General features: G+C 36.7%; 1 protein-coding gene across 1 annotated transcript; it reads left to right on the top strand.

The window, feature by feature from the left end:
* The first annotated feature begins 584 nt into the window (after positions 1-584).
* On the top strand, positions 585-6859 carry LOC111048911 (tetratricopeptide repeat protein 36 homolog). The gene is made up of 4 exons (XM_022334892.2): positions 585-1412; positions 3209-3400; positions 4705-4880; positions 6665-6859. The coding sequence occupies exons 1-4, from the start codon at positions 1283-1285 to the stop codon at positions 6755-6757; spliced, it is 591 nt and encodes a 196-aa protein (XP_022190584.2). The 5' UTR covers positions 585-1282; the 3' UTR covers positions 6758-6859.
* The last annotated feature ends 5004 nt before the right edge of the window (positions 6860-11863 follow it).

The raw sequence follows: 11863 nt of genomic DNA, 5'->3' as shown, positions 1-11863 counted from the left end.
GTAGACTTGAGATGCGCGTGTACACTAGCGTCAGTTGATCAATTTTCATAACGGCAAGGAAAGTTGTGTGAGTGCACCACACCAGATTTTTCTGCTATAATTCATTATGTTCTATAAACTTATCATGAAACACAACGGTCCTACAGCCTACGTATTACGTATTTTCTAAATTAGCATTTGGATAGATATAGATGATAAGGAAGTATTAGAATTATATTGGCCCTGAATAAAACTAGCTACATATATATTATTATTGTAGCCTATAACTCAAGATTCAGACTCTGAATACAGAGTAGTATGTACCATTATATAACTTGAGACCTTGACAATAACATGCCTAGAACTTGTTTTTTCTTCCTCCTCCTCTTCTTCTTCTCTTTCTTCATCATCTTCTTCTTTTTCATAATCTCCCTCTTCTACATCTCCTTCTTCTTCATCTACATGCATCTTCTTCTTGTTCTTCTTCTTCATCGACATCTTCTTCTTCTTCTTCTTCACCATCTTCTTCTTCTTCTTCTTCACCATTTTCTTCTTCTTCTTCTCCACCTTCGTCATTGCCTTGATGTACAAAAACATGCTTTGTTGATTATATTCCAGTTTAGTATCACAAATCCATCCTATAGAGAAGGTCGAATTTATTATTTTTAGTTTAGGTTTTCAATCCTACACATCCAAGTTATCATCGCAGTAGTATTTTGAAAGAATTTTATATTTTTTTATTATTAATATTACACCTCGGCTTTGTTGATAATAATAAGTAGATATATTGTTCTCCAGTTCAAAATAGACTGTACCAAGATAAGTGGATTTATAGTGTTGGAATCGTATTGTTTTTTTTTTTTTTGTTTTGAATTCTAATATTTTACCACCAATTGTTTTGAGTCAAAATTTGTGATCCACTGAAAAGTTATTGCTATCGGATTTTTAGTGTTGAAATCGTAGTGTTGTTTTTTAGTGTTGAATTCTAAATATTATCCACCAAATTTTCTTTGTGTTGGGGTTTCAAAATTATTTATAATCCACTAAACAGTTATTGTTATTTGAAAATCGATAATATTCCTGATTTTGTTTCAAAGTTGATAAAATATAGGGTAGGCCTACTGGTTTTTTTTTCTCAAATTTTCGCATCAATCTGTGATACTAAATACTTCAAAAACGTCAATTAAACAGTGTTAACTTAGTTCTCCATTCAATACTTTTCGATTTCAATTTTTGTTTCAACAAAACAGTTTTAATTTCCTATTTTTTTGGGGTAATTTTGTTGAGCTTTCGCTACCAAAAAATGTCGAGTTACAGTGCTATGTGTAGTGAGGATAGGGCTGTTTTGAATACTATTTTCAACCCCCTCCTACCTCTCGGAGAAGTTTATACTGAGGAATTTCTGCCCATTGAAAAGGGAGAGGATACTGCAGGTATTTGAAAGTGATATTTTTTAATAATTAGAGTAGGCCTGTTGAAAAAGTTGTTCATGAAACCATTTTTCAAACATAATAGACGGTTATCTGTTGAGAGTGAGCGATTTCTGTAGATACATCTCAATATTTTTTATTATTATACTCTTCTTCTTCTTCTTCTTGTTCTTCTTCTTCTCCTCTCTTTCTTTTATTCTTTGTTGTCCTCTCATCTTCTTCTTACTCATCATTTTTATCTTCATTCAATTGAATAGAGGCATAGAAAAACGATAGCATGAGAAGATACTGTATATGTAATGGTTTGTGGAATTCATTCAAAGTTTGGAAGTAATGTATAGTGATCAAATTATGGTATTGTGTATCAAGTTGAGATGATACTGTATCATATTGTGTTGACACTGTATCATGTGTGGTGCTACTAAAAAATTATTAAAAACCATATAAAAACTTCATAAAGTATCATTTTATTTAAAACTTTTAAACCTTTCAAAACAACTAGTTTCAGCTTACTTTTTGGCCATTTTCAAGTTTGAATGCATTTTTTGTGATGATACCGTATCATATTGTGTTGATACTGTATCATGTTGTGTTGATACTGTATCATATTGTGTTAATACTGTATCATTTATGGTGATACCATAGAGGAAAGATGGCACAAGAAGTTATTCAGGTCGTTTATGTTGTGAAATTTATTCTTCCCCGATTACAGTCGACTACTGTCTATGATTAGTGTGTTGTTGGGAGTGTAAGAGTGTAAGAAGGGCACAGTATGAGAGACTACCAGCGTCACATAGCTTCACCAATAACAACTACTAGGACTATCGGCTTCAGTTAACACTCACATTTGCAACATAGACACCCTATACACTGTCTATTATTAGTGTGTTGTTGAGAGTGTAAGAGTGTAAGAAGGGCACAGTATGAGAGACTACCAGCGTCACATAGCTTCACCAAAAACAACTACTAGGACTATCGGCTTCAGTTAACACTCACATTTGCAACATAATGGTCCTTTAACAAGGCATATCACCACACATGATGCAGTATCAACACAATACGATACCGTATCAACAGAATATGATACAGTATCAACACATTTATGTTTGGTTGATTCGCCATTTTATTGGCTTCTTTCTTTAGGGCTACTTTTAATATAAATAAAAAAATAAATAAATGCTTTATTCAACCATTAAAAATGAATAAATTACATTACAATCACATTCAAGAACACAAACACATTTCACAATCATTAACATTCAATAATGAAATAATAAATAAACAGAACCCTATGTGTAGATAAAATAAATAAAATAATACAATATTTAAAAAATAAAATAAAATAGGATATAATATCAAATAAAAATATAAATCTCAGTACCCTTTTAAATTATTTTGTCACAAAATTATATATTTTTATATTTTATAGATTTATATTTTTATCCATAGTATCAACATGAATTATACAGTTTCAAACAATATAATACAGTATCACCACAGTATCAACACAACATGATACAGTATCGACACAATATGATACAGTATCACAACACAAGGTACGTTATCACCACATATCATACAGTATTACCACACATGATACAGTATCGTCACAATAAAGTGATACAGTATCATCTGAACTTGATACACAACACCATAATTTGAAACAAAACTTGCAAACTTGAATTCTACAAACCATGGGATATCTTATTACCTATGCTATTTTCTCTCAATGATGAAACTTGCACATTATTTCTGTTAATTTCACTAAGTTACCGTATTTTATTTTCAAATTTGTGCAGATTTCGACAGATGTCAGACGGACTTGGACCGGCAGGCGGTCAGCTTTGAGCTGAAAGGCGTGCAATTAGCTGAGTCAGGCGATTTGAGTGGAGCGGTGGACGCGTTTTCGCGCGCTGCTCAGAAGGCACCTCACCGGCCGGCCGCTTACAACAACCGCGCTCAGGTCTACAGAATTCAGGGCAACATTGACGGTGAGTCAGTGCAATCAGGTCCATGTTTCAAGTATAACAATAATTCAAATTGGTTAAAATTGAAATGCCGCTAAGCAAATTGAGGCTCGATTTTTATTTATATAGATTTGAGAGAGTAAGAGAATATAAATACCTAGGAACAACCCTCAATGCAAACAATGACAGTACCCAAGAAATACGAATCAGAGTCGAACAGGCCAGAAGTGTATTTACAAGAATGAAGAAGCTTTTCTGTTGCCGAGATCTAAACCTTGATTTGAAGATAAGAATGATGAGGTGCTATGTGTTATCTGTTTTGTACTACGGCATGGAAGCCTGGACGCTGAAGGAGATTGGAGGCATTTGAGCTATGGATGTATCGAAGAATACTACGGATTTCATGGGTGGAGAGAGTGACCAATGTAGAAGTGATGAGACGCATACGCAAGGAAAAAGAAGTAATTATGACAATTAAGAGAAGAAAACTGCTATACATGGGACATGTTATGAGAGGAGAAAAATTTCAATTGCTTCAAGTTATTATGCAGGGGAAAGTCCAAGGAAAGAGATCCGTAGGAAGGAGACGAAACTCATGGCTGAAGAACCTTCGGGATTGGTTTGGATGCAGCAATAATGACCTATTTCGATCTGCGGTCTCAAAAGTAAAAATCGCCTTGATGATTGCCAACCTTCGAAACGGAGACGGCACCTAAAGAAGATAGATTTTATGCTAGAAGCCTCCCGCTGATGACAAAACATGCATGATCAACATGTGTGTTTATCATACATGTCCTACCGTTAGTAGCCAGCTTTAGGTTGCCTTGTTTCCCCTTTTTCCTCAATCATGCAAATAGATTTGAAAGATCCATACTGAGAAGAATTTACGGTCCCGTTCAGGTTAATGAGTAGCAGTGGCGAATAAGAAAAAATGAGGAAATAGGAGCATTAATAAAAGGAGAAAATATAGTACGCTTCATTAAAGCCCAAAGAATAAGGTGGTTGGGGCATGTGATGAGGATGAGTGAGGCTAGAATGCCAGAAATAGTTTTTAATAGCAAGTTGCACAGCAGAAGAAAGAAAGGTAGGCCAAGGAACAGGTGGGTGGACCAAGTGATGGATGACCTGAGAAAGATGGTGGTAAGAGGATGGAAGGAAAGAGCCATGAACAGGGAAGAATGGAGGTGTGTTGTGAAGGAGGCCAGAGCTCACCTAGGGCTGTAGCGCCGGATAAAGAAAGAGAAGAAAGTATTATTACACTACTACATAATATTATTTTATGTCTAATTTTCCTTGATAGATAATTAGTGATTTTTGTTAAATTTCAGCCGCCATGTTGGATCTGAACAGAGCTATAGAACTGAGTGGTGGAGGTCGAGGCAAGTCTGGTTCCCAGGCTCTCTGCCAGAGAGCGCTGCTTCACCTTAAAATGGAGAATCGGGAGGGCGCTGTTGCCGATTTTACCGCGGCTGCAAGACACGGCAATCGTTTCGCAAAGACTCAGGTTGGTAACCATTCCCAAAGAGAATAGGTAGCACAAGAAGATATGGCATGGTAAAGGAGCGTTATGTTGCAAATGTGAGTGTTAACTGAAGCCGATAGTCCTAGTAGTTTTCTATTAGTCTTGATTTCAGTTAGTCATATTTACATTTCATCAGGTTTTCATTTTTTCAAGTTTTCAGTTCCCCTCTTCAACAAAAAATCGGCTTGAAATTGGAATATAAATGACCTATACTATGAGATATCTTATGCTATCTTTTCTCTATGCCATTTCCTAATTCTATTTATCCATTCATGAACAATATAATTTATTTATCTCACTCACTACCTCCGTTAACAAAGCCATAGTGCATTCTGGTGACGTCAGCACAGGTAGGGCTCCTACACAAATAAAATATTGTTGATTTCAGCTGATATCAACGAATTTTTATTGGTGTAGGAGCCCTACCTGTGCTGACGTCACCAGAATGCACTACGGCTTTGTTTACGGAGGTAGTGTCTCACTGTGCTATATTATAGTAGGACGACAATTAAGCTGGCAGAGCGCCTCAAGAGCGAGAATGTTTGTCTGATGGAGAGAGGAGGCACCCCCTATTATTATTCCAGATGATCTCAGACCACCAACCACCAGTATTCGACCTTCCTCGACACGCCTCGGAATCAGAACATTGCACGGTAGATGCAAAGCATCTCTTTTCAAATGGGGCTTCATAGACTCTCCCGGATGCGATTGTGGAGCTCCATTGCAGACAATGAAACACATTGTCTATGAATGTGACAGACGTGCCTACCTGGGTGACAGTAATGACTTTACTGTCAGTGGCAAGCCCAATACATTTTAAATTTGGACGTGCACTGATAATAGGTGCGAAATTACAAAACTTCCGAATAAGAAAATGCCATACGCTATATATATAATAGTAGGGAGAGAAAAAATAAGGTAACCTTGTGCTATTCCTCTCCAAAATTTAGATAAGGTTACATATCCTATTCTATTGGATGAGTAACTTCTGATTTTATGTTTATATGTTTGGATGTTTATTATATGTTTAGATGTTTATATGTTTGTATTTCACCGGATCTAGAAAGCGGCTCTAACGATTCTCACGAAATTTTGGAACAAAGTAGGTTTATAATATAAAGATTCGATTGAACTAGGTCTCATCCCTTGGAAAACTCGCTGAAGGACATTAAAAGGATAATTATTAATCATCCTTGGAAAAAACAACTGATAATAATTATTTCGTCTGTTGGTGATGGAAGTGAGTGAGCGAGTTCATGTGTGTGGGACTGTGTCAAAATTATGACTCAGCTGTTGAACTTTTGTAATCATTCAATCAGGTACTTAGTGCCGGTTGCAAAAAAACCGGGTTATTTTCAATTCTGATTAATTCCAGTAGATCCATCTTTTTGAAATGGTCTCCTCTGGTTTGGTTCACGTAAAGTTAATCAGGATTAAAATCGAACCGGCTTTTGTGCAACTGGGCCATTGTGAGGGAAATTTTTGCCTTAATTAATCACAATTTACTGTGATTAGATAGAACATTTCTGTATGAATGTTATTATAATTATTTCTTCCTTCGTAATACATTTTTTATGCTTTTGTACCCCAGAGCGAAGCTCGGTCCCCGAAATTAGTTATATATTGAATAATAATATTTATTATATTATTATGTCACAATGTGTGGCATTATTGAGTCAATATAATAATACTGTATTTATATTGAATATATAATTGATATTATAATTGTTTTTTGTCAAATTTTAAAATTATTTTGTTGTTTACAGCTGGTGAAACTGAACCCATATGCTGCCCTTTGCAACCAAATGCTATCCATCGCCATGACAACCCTCCATAGCCCACCCGCCAAAAATAATTGAAATAATTGCAAAAAACGTACAGTTCGGAACCCACCTAAACATACAGTCCGGGTCTTGTAGCTTTGCCTATCGGCGGAGCGCCACTAGACTACAATACTACCCGTTCTAAAACATCCAACATTTTTGAAAATGTGTCTTTCCATAAGCAACAGGATGCTCTTTTGTATCTTATCAGAAGCAACGTGTTGCATCCTAAAAGATACACAAGGAGTTTTAATATTTCTCCCCATAAGCAACAAATGCTCTTTTGTATCTTCTCAAAAACATCGTGTTGTATCGGAAAAGATACACAAGGAACTTTAATGTATCTCTCTATAAGCAACAGATGTTCATTTGTATCTTCTCAAAAACAACGCGTTGCATCCGAAAAGATACACAAGGAGCTTTAATGTATCTTTCCATAAGCAACAGATGCTCTTTTGTATCTTCTCAAAGGCAACGGGTTGCATCCGAAACGATACACAAGTAGCTTTGATGTATCTCTATAAGCAACAGATGCTCTTTTGTGTCTACTCAAAAACGTGTTGCATCCAAAAAGATACACAAGGAGCTTTAATGTGTCTCTCCATAAGCAACAGATGCTCTTTTGTATCTTCTCAAAAGCAACGTGTTACATCTTAAAAGATACACAAGAAGGTTTAATGTATCTTTCCATAAGCAACAGATGCTATTTGTATCCTCTCAAAAGATACAAAAAGACAACTCTTTTGAACAGAGCTTTTTAAACACGGTTATTTTGTTTCGATTGTTGGCATAGATATTTTTAGATTGATATAAGTTTTTATACAATACGCTGAAAATTTTGTACTTGAAATTTATTGATTTTGTTATTTTGATAGAAAATAAAAAGATTAGTATCATTTTTAGTTTCAATACCTCTTCAAGATCAAGAATTACCTTATACCTTTACCTTTATCTCCTATAATACAATGATTTCGTTCTCAATTTAATTTTTTATTTCCTTCTTCCTCATCACCTTCTCCTCCACGCCCCTCATCCACAATATCAATTCAAAGGACCTTTTTCAAATAAATCCTTCGTCCAATACTGTAGGGTTATGTGTTGTTAGTGGGCCGATTAGTGTAGATACAACACAATATTATATTATTATCCCAATTCAATGTGCATTCCATCCAAATATCATCCAATCATTCAATCACACAATACTTTAGCGAATTCCCTGAATAGTTGGCTGAATTATGAATCAATTTATGAGCCACTGATCTATTATTGTCATCTAAATAGATGAAGGAATTTGATCTTATACATCACTCACAATCCTAGAGGTTTATGTGGGTAACAGCGTAGAGAAAAGATAGTATAAGAAGGTATAACAATAGTGTAGAACTTCAACCACAGCTGTTAAGCTACAGAAGTTGTTTTCATTTTTCCATCATGATACTGTTTCTTTATAATAATTGCATTGTAAAAATATTTGTAAAATATGTCAATATAAATCCCATGGTATAGGTCGTTTATGTTCCAAATTTCTTCTCCTATTACTGTCGACTACTGTCTATTATTAGTGTGTTGTTGGGAGTGTAAGAGTGTAAGAAGGGCACAGTATGAGAGACTACCAGCGTCACATAGCTTCACCAAAAACAACTACTAGGACTATCGGCTTCAGTTAACACTCACATTTGCAACATAGACACCCTATACACTGTCTATTATTAGTGTGTTGTTGGGAGTGTGAGAGTGTAAGAAGGGCACAGTATGAGAGACTACCAGCGTCACATAGCTTCACCAAAAACAACTACTAGGACTATCGGCTTCAGTTAACACTCACATTTGCAACATGGACACCCTATACACTGTCTATTATTAGTGTGTTGTTGGAGTGTAAGAGTGTAAGAGTGTTAACTGAAGCCGATAGTCCTAGTAGTTGTTTTTGGTGAAGCTATGTGACGCTGGTAGTCTCTCATACTGTGCCCTTCTTACACTCTTACACTCCCAACAACACACTAATAATAGACAGTGTATAGGGTGTCTATGTTGCAAATGTGAGTGTTAACTGAAGCCGATAGTCCTAGTAGTTGTTTTTGGTGAAGCTATGTGACGCTGGTAGTCTCTCATACTGTGCCCTTCTTACACTCTTACACTCCCAACAACACACTAATAATAGACAGTGTATAGGGTGTCTATGTTGCAAATGTGAGTGTTAACTGAAGCCGATAGTCCTAGTAGTTGTTTTTGGTGAAGCTATGTGACGCTGGTAGTCTCTCATACTGTGCCCTTCTTACACTCTTACACTCCCAACAACACACTAATAATAGACAGTGTATAGGGTGTCTATGTTGCAAATGTGAGTGTTAACTGAAGCCGATAGTCCTAGTAGTTGTTTTTGGTGAAGCTATGTGACGCTGGTAGTCTCTCATACTGTGCCCTTCTTACACTCTTACACTCCCAACAACACACTAATAATAGACAGTGTATAGGGTGTCTATGTTGCAAATGTGAGTGTTAACTGAAGCCGATAGTCCTAGTAGTTGTTTTTGGTGAAGCTATGTGACGCTGGTAGTCTCTCATACTGTGCCCTTCTTACACTCTTACACTCCCAACAACACACTAATAATAGACAGTGTATAGGGTGTCTATGTTGCAAATGTGAGTGTTAACTGAAGCCGATAGTCCTAGTAGTTGTTTTTGGTGAAGCTATGTGACGCTGGTAGTCTCTCATACTGTGCCCTTCTTACACTCTTACACTCCCAACAACACACTAATAATAGACAGTGTATAGGGTGTCTATGTTGCAAATGTGAGTGTTAACTGAAGCCGATAGTCCTAGTAGTTGTTTTTGGTGAAGCTATGTGACGCTGGTAGTCTCTCATACTGTGCCCTTCTTACACTCTTACACTCCCAACAACACACTAATAATAGACAGTGTATAGGGTGTCTATGTTGCAAATGTGAGTGTTAACTGAAGCCGATAGTCCTAGTAGTTGTTTTTGGTGAAGCTATGTGACGCTGGTAGTCTCTCATACTGTGCCCTTCTTACACTCTTACACTCCCAACAACACACTAATAATAGACAGTGTATAGGGTGTCTATGTTGCAAATGTGAGTGTTAACTGAAGCCGATAGTCCTAGTAGTTGTTTTTGGTGAAGCTATGTGACGCTGGTAGTCTCTCATACTGTGCCCTTCTTACACTCTTACACTCCCAACAACACACTAATAATAGACAGTGTATAGGGTGTCTATGTTGCAAATGTGAGTGTTAACTGAAGCCGATAGTCCTAGTAGTTGTTTTTGGTGAAGCTATGTGACGCTGGTAGTCTCTCATACTGTGCCCTTCTTACACTCTTACACTCCCAACAACACACTAATAATAGACAGTGTATAGGGTGTCTATGTTGGGAGTGTGAGAGTGTAAGAAGGGCACAGTATGAGAGACTACCAGCGTCACATAGCTTCACCAAAAACAACTACTAGGACTATCGGCTTCAGTTAACACTCACATTTGCAACATGGACACCCTATACACTGTCTATTATTAGTGTGTTGTTGGGAGTGTAAGAGTGTAAGAAGGGCTTAGTATGAGAGACTACCAGCGTCACATAGCTTCACCAAAAACAACTACTAGGACTATCGGCTTCAGTTAACACTCACATTTGCAACATAGACACCCTATACACTGTCTATTATTAGTGTGTTGTTGGGAGTGTAAGAGTGTAAGAGGGCACAGTATGAGAGACTACCAGCGTCACATAGCTTCACCAAAAACAACTACTAGGACTATCGGCTTCAGTTAACACTCACATTTGCAACATAGACACCTATACACTGTCTATTATTAGTGTGTTGTTGGGAGTGTAAGAGTGTAAGAAGGGCACAGTATGAGAGACTACCAGCGTCACATAGCTTCACCAAAAACAACTACTAGGACTATCGGCTTCAGTTAACACTCACATTTGCAACATAGACACCCTATACACTGTCTATTATTAGTGTGTTGTTGGGAGTGTAAGAGTGTAAGAAGGGCACAGTATGAGAGACTACCAGCGTCACATAGCTTCACCAAAAACAACTACTAGGACTATCGGCTTCAGTTAACACTCACATTTGCAACATGGACACCCTATACACTGTCTATTATTAGTGTGTTGTTGGGAGTGTAAGAGTGTAAGAAGGGCACAGTATGAGAGACTACCAGCGTCACATAGCTTCACCAAAAACAACTACTAGGACTATCGGCTTCAGTTAACACTCACATTTGCAACATGGACACCCTATACACTGTCTATTATTAGTGTGTTGTTGGGAGTGTAAGAGTGTAAGAAGGGCACAGTATGAGAGACTACCAGCGTCACATAGCTTCACCAAAAACAACTACTAGGACTATCGGCTTCAGTCACTCACATTTGCAACATGGACACCCTATACACTGTCTATTATTAGTGTGTTGTTGGGAGTGTAAGAGTGTAAGAAGGGCACAGTATGATAGACTACCAGCGTCACATAGCTTCACCAAAAACAACTACTAGGACTATCGGCTTCAGTTAACACTCACATTTGCAACATGGACACCCTATACACTGTCTATTATTAGTGTTTGTTGGGAGTGTAAGAGTGTAGAAGGGCACAGTATGAGAGACTACCAGCGTCACATAGCTTCACCAAAAACAACTACTAGGACTATCGGCTTCAGTTAACACTCACATTTGCAACATAGACACCCTATACACTGTCTATTATTAGTGTGTTGTTGGGAGTGTAAGAGTGTAAGAAGGGCACAGTATGATAGACTACCAGCGTCACATAGCTTCACCAAAAACAACTACTAGGACTATCGGCTTCAGTTAACACTCAAATTTGCAACATAACGGTCCTTTACCATGACATATCTTCCTATACTATTTTCTATGGTATCATCCTCAGAAATTAACTTCTTCTTTAAATGAATGAACCAATGTAATATCATTTGTGTATAATTATTTCCATCTTAAATATAATCTTGAAGAATTATTAAAAATAACTAAGAAATTATTGGAACAGGAATTCTAAACAATGATAAAAATCTTACATATAAATAATTATATTTTATTATAATATTATACTGTACAATAAACATTTCATCATCATAAGATGATACTTTGAACATAATA

Source organism: Nilaparvata lugens, chromosome 14, assembly GCF_014356525.2.
Source record: "Nilaparvata lugens isolate BPH chromosome 14, ASM1435652v1, whole genome shotgun sequence".
Taxonomy (NCBI): domain Eukaryota; kingdom Metazoa; phylum Arthropoda; class Insecta; order Hemiptera; family Delphacidae; genus Nilaparvata; species Nilaparvata lugens.
The sequence above is the reverse complement of the archived record's forward strand: the minus strand, read 5'-3'. Positions and strand labels throughout refer to the sequence as shown.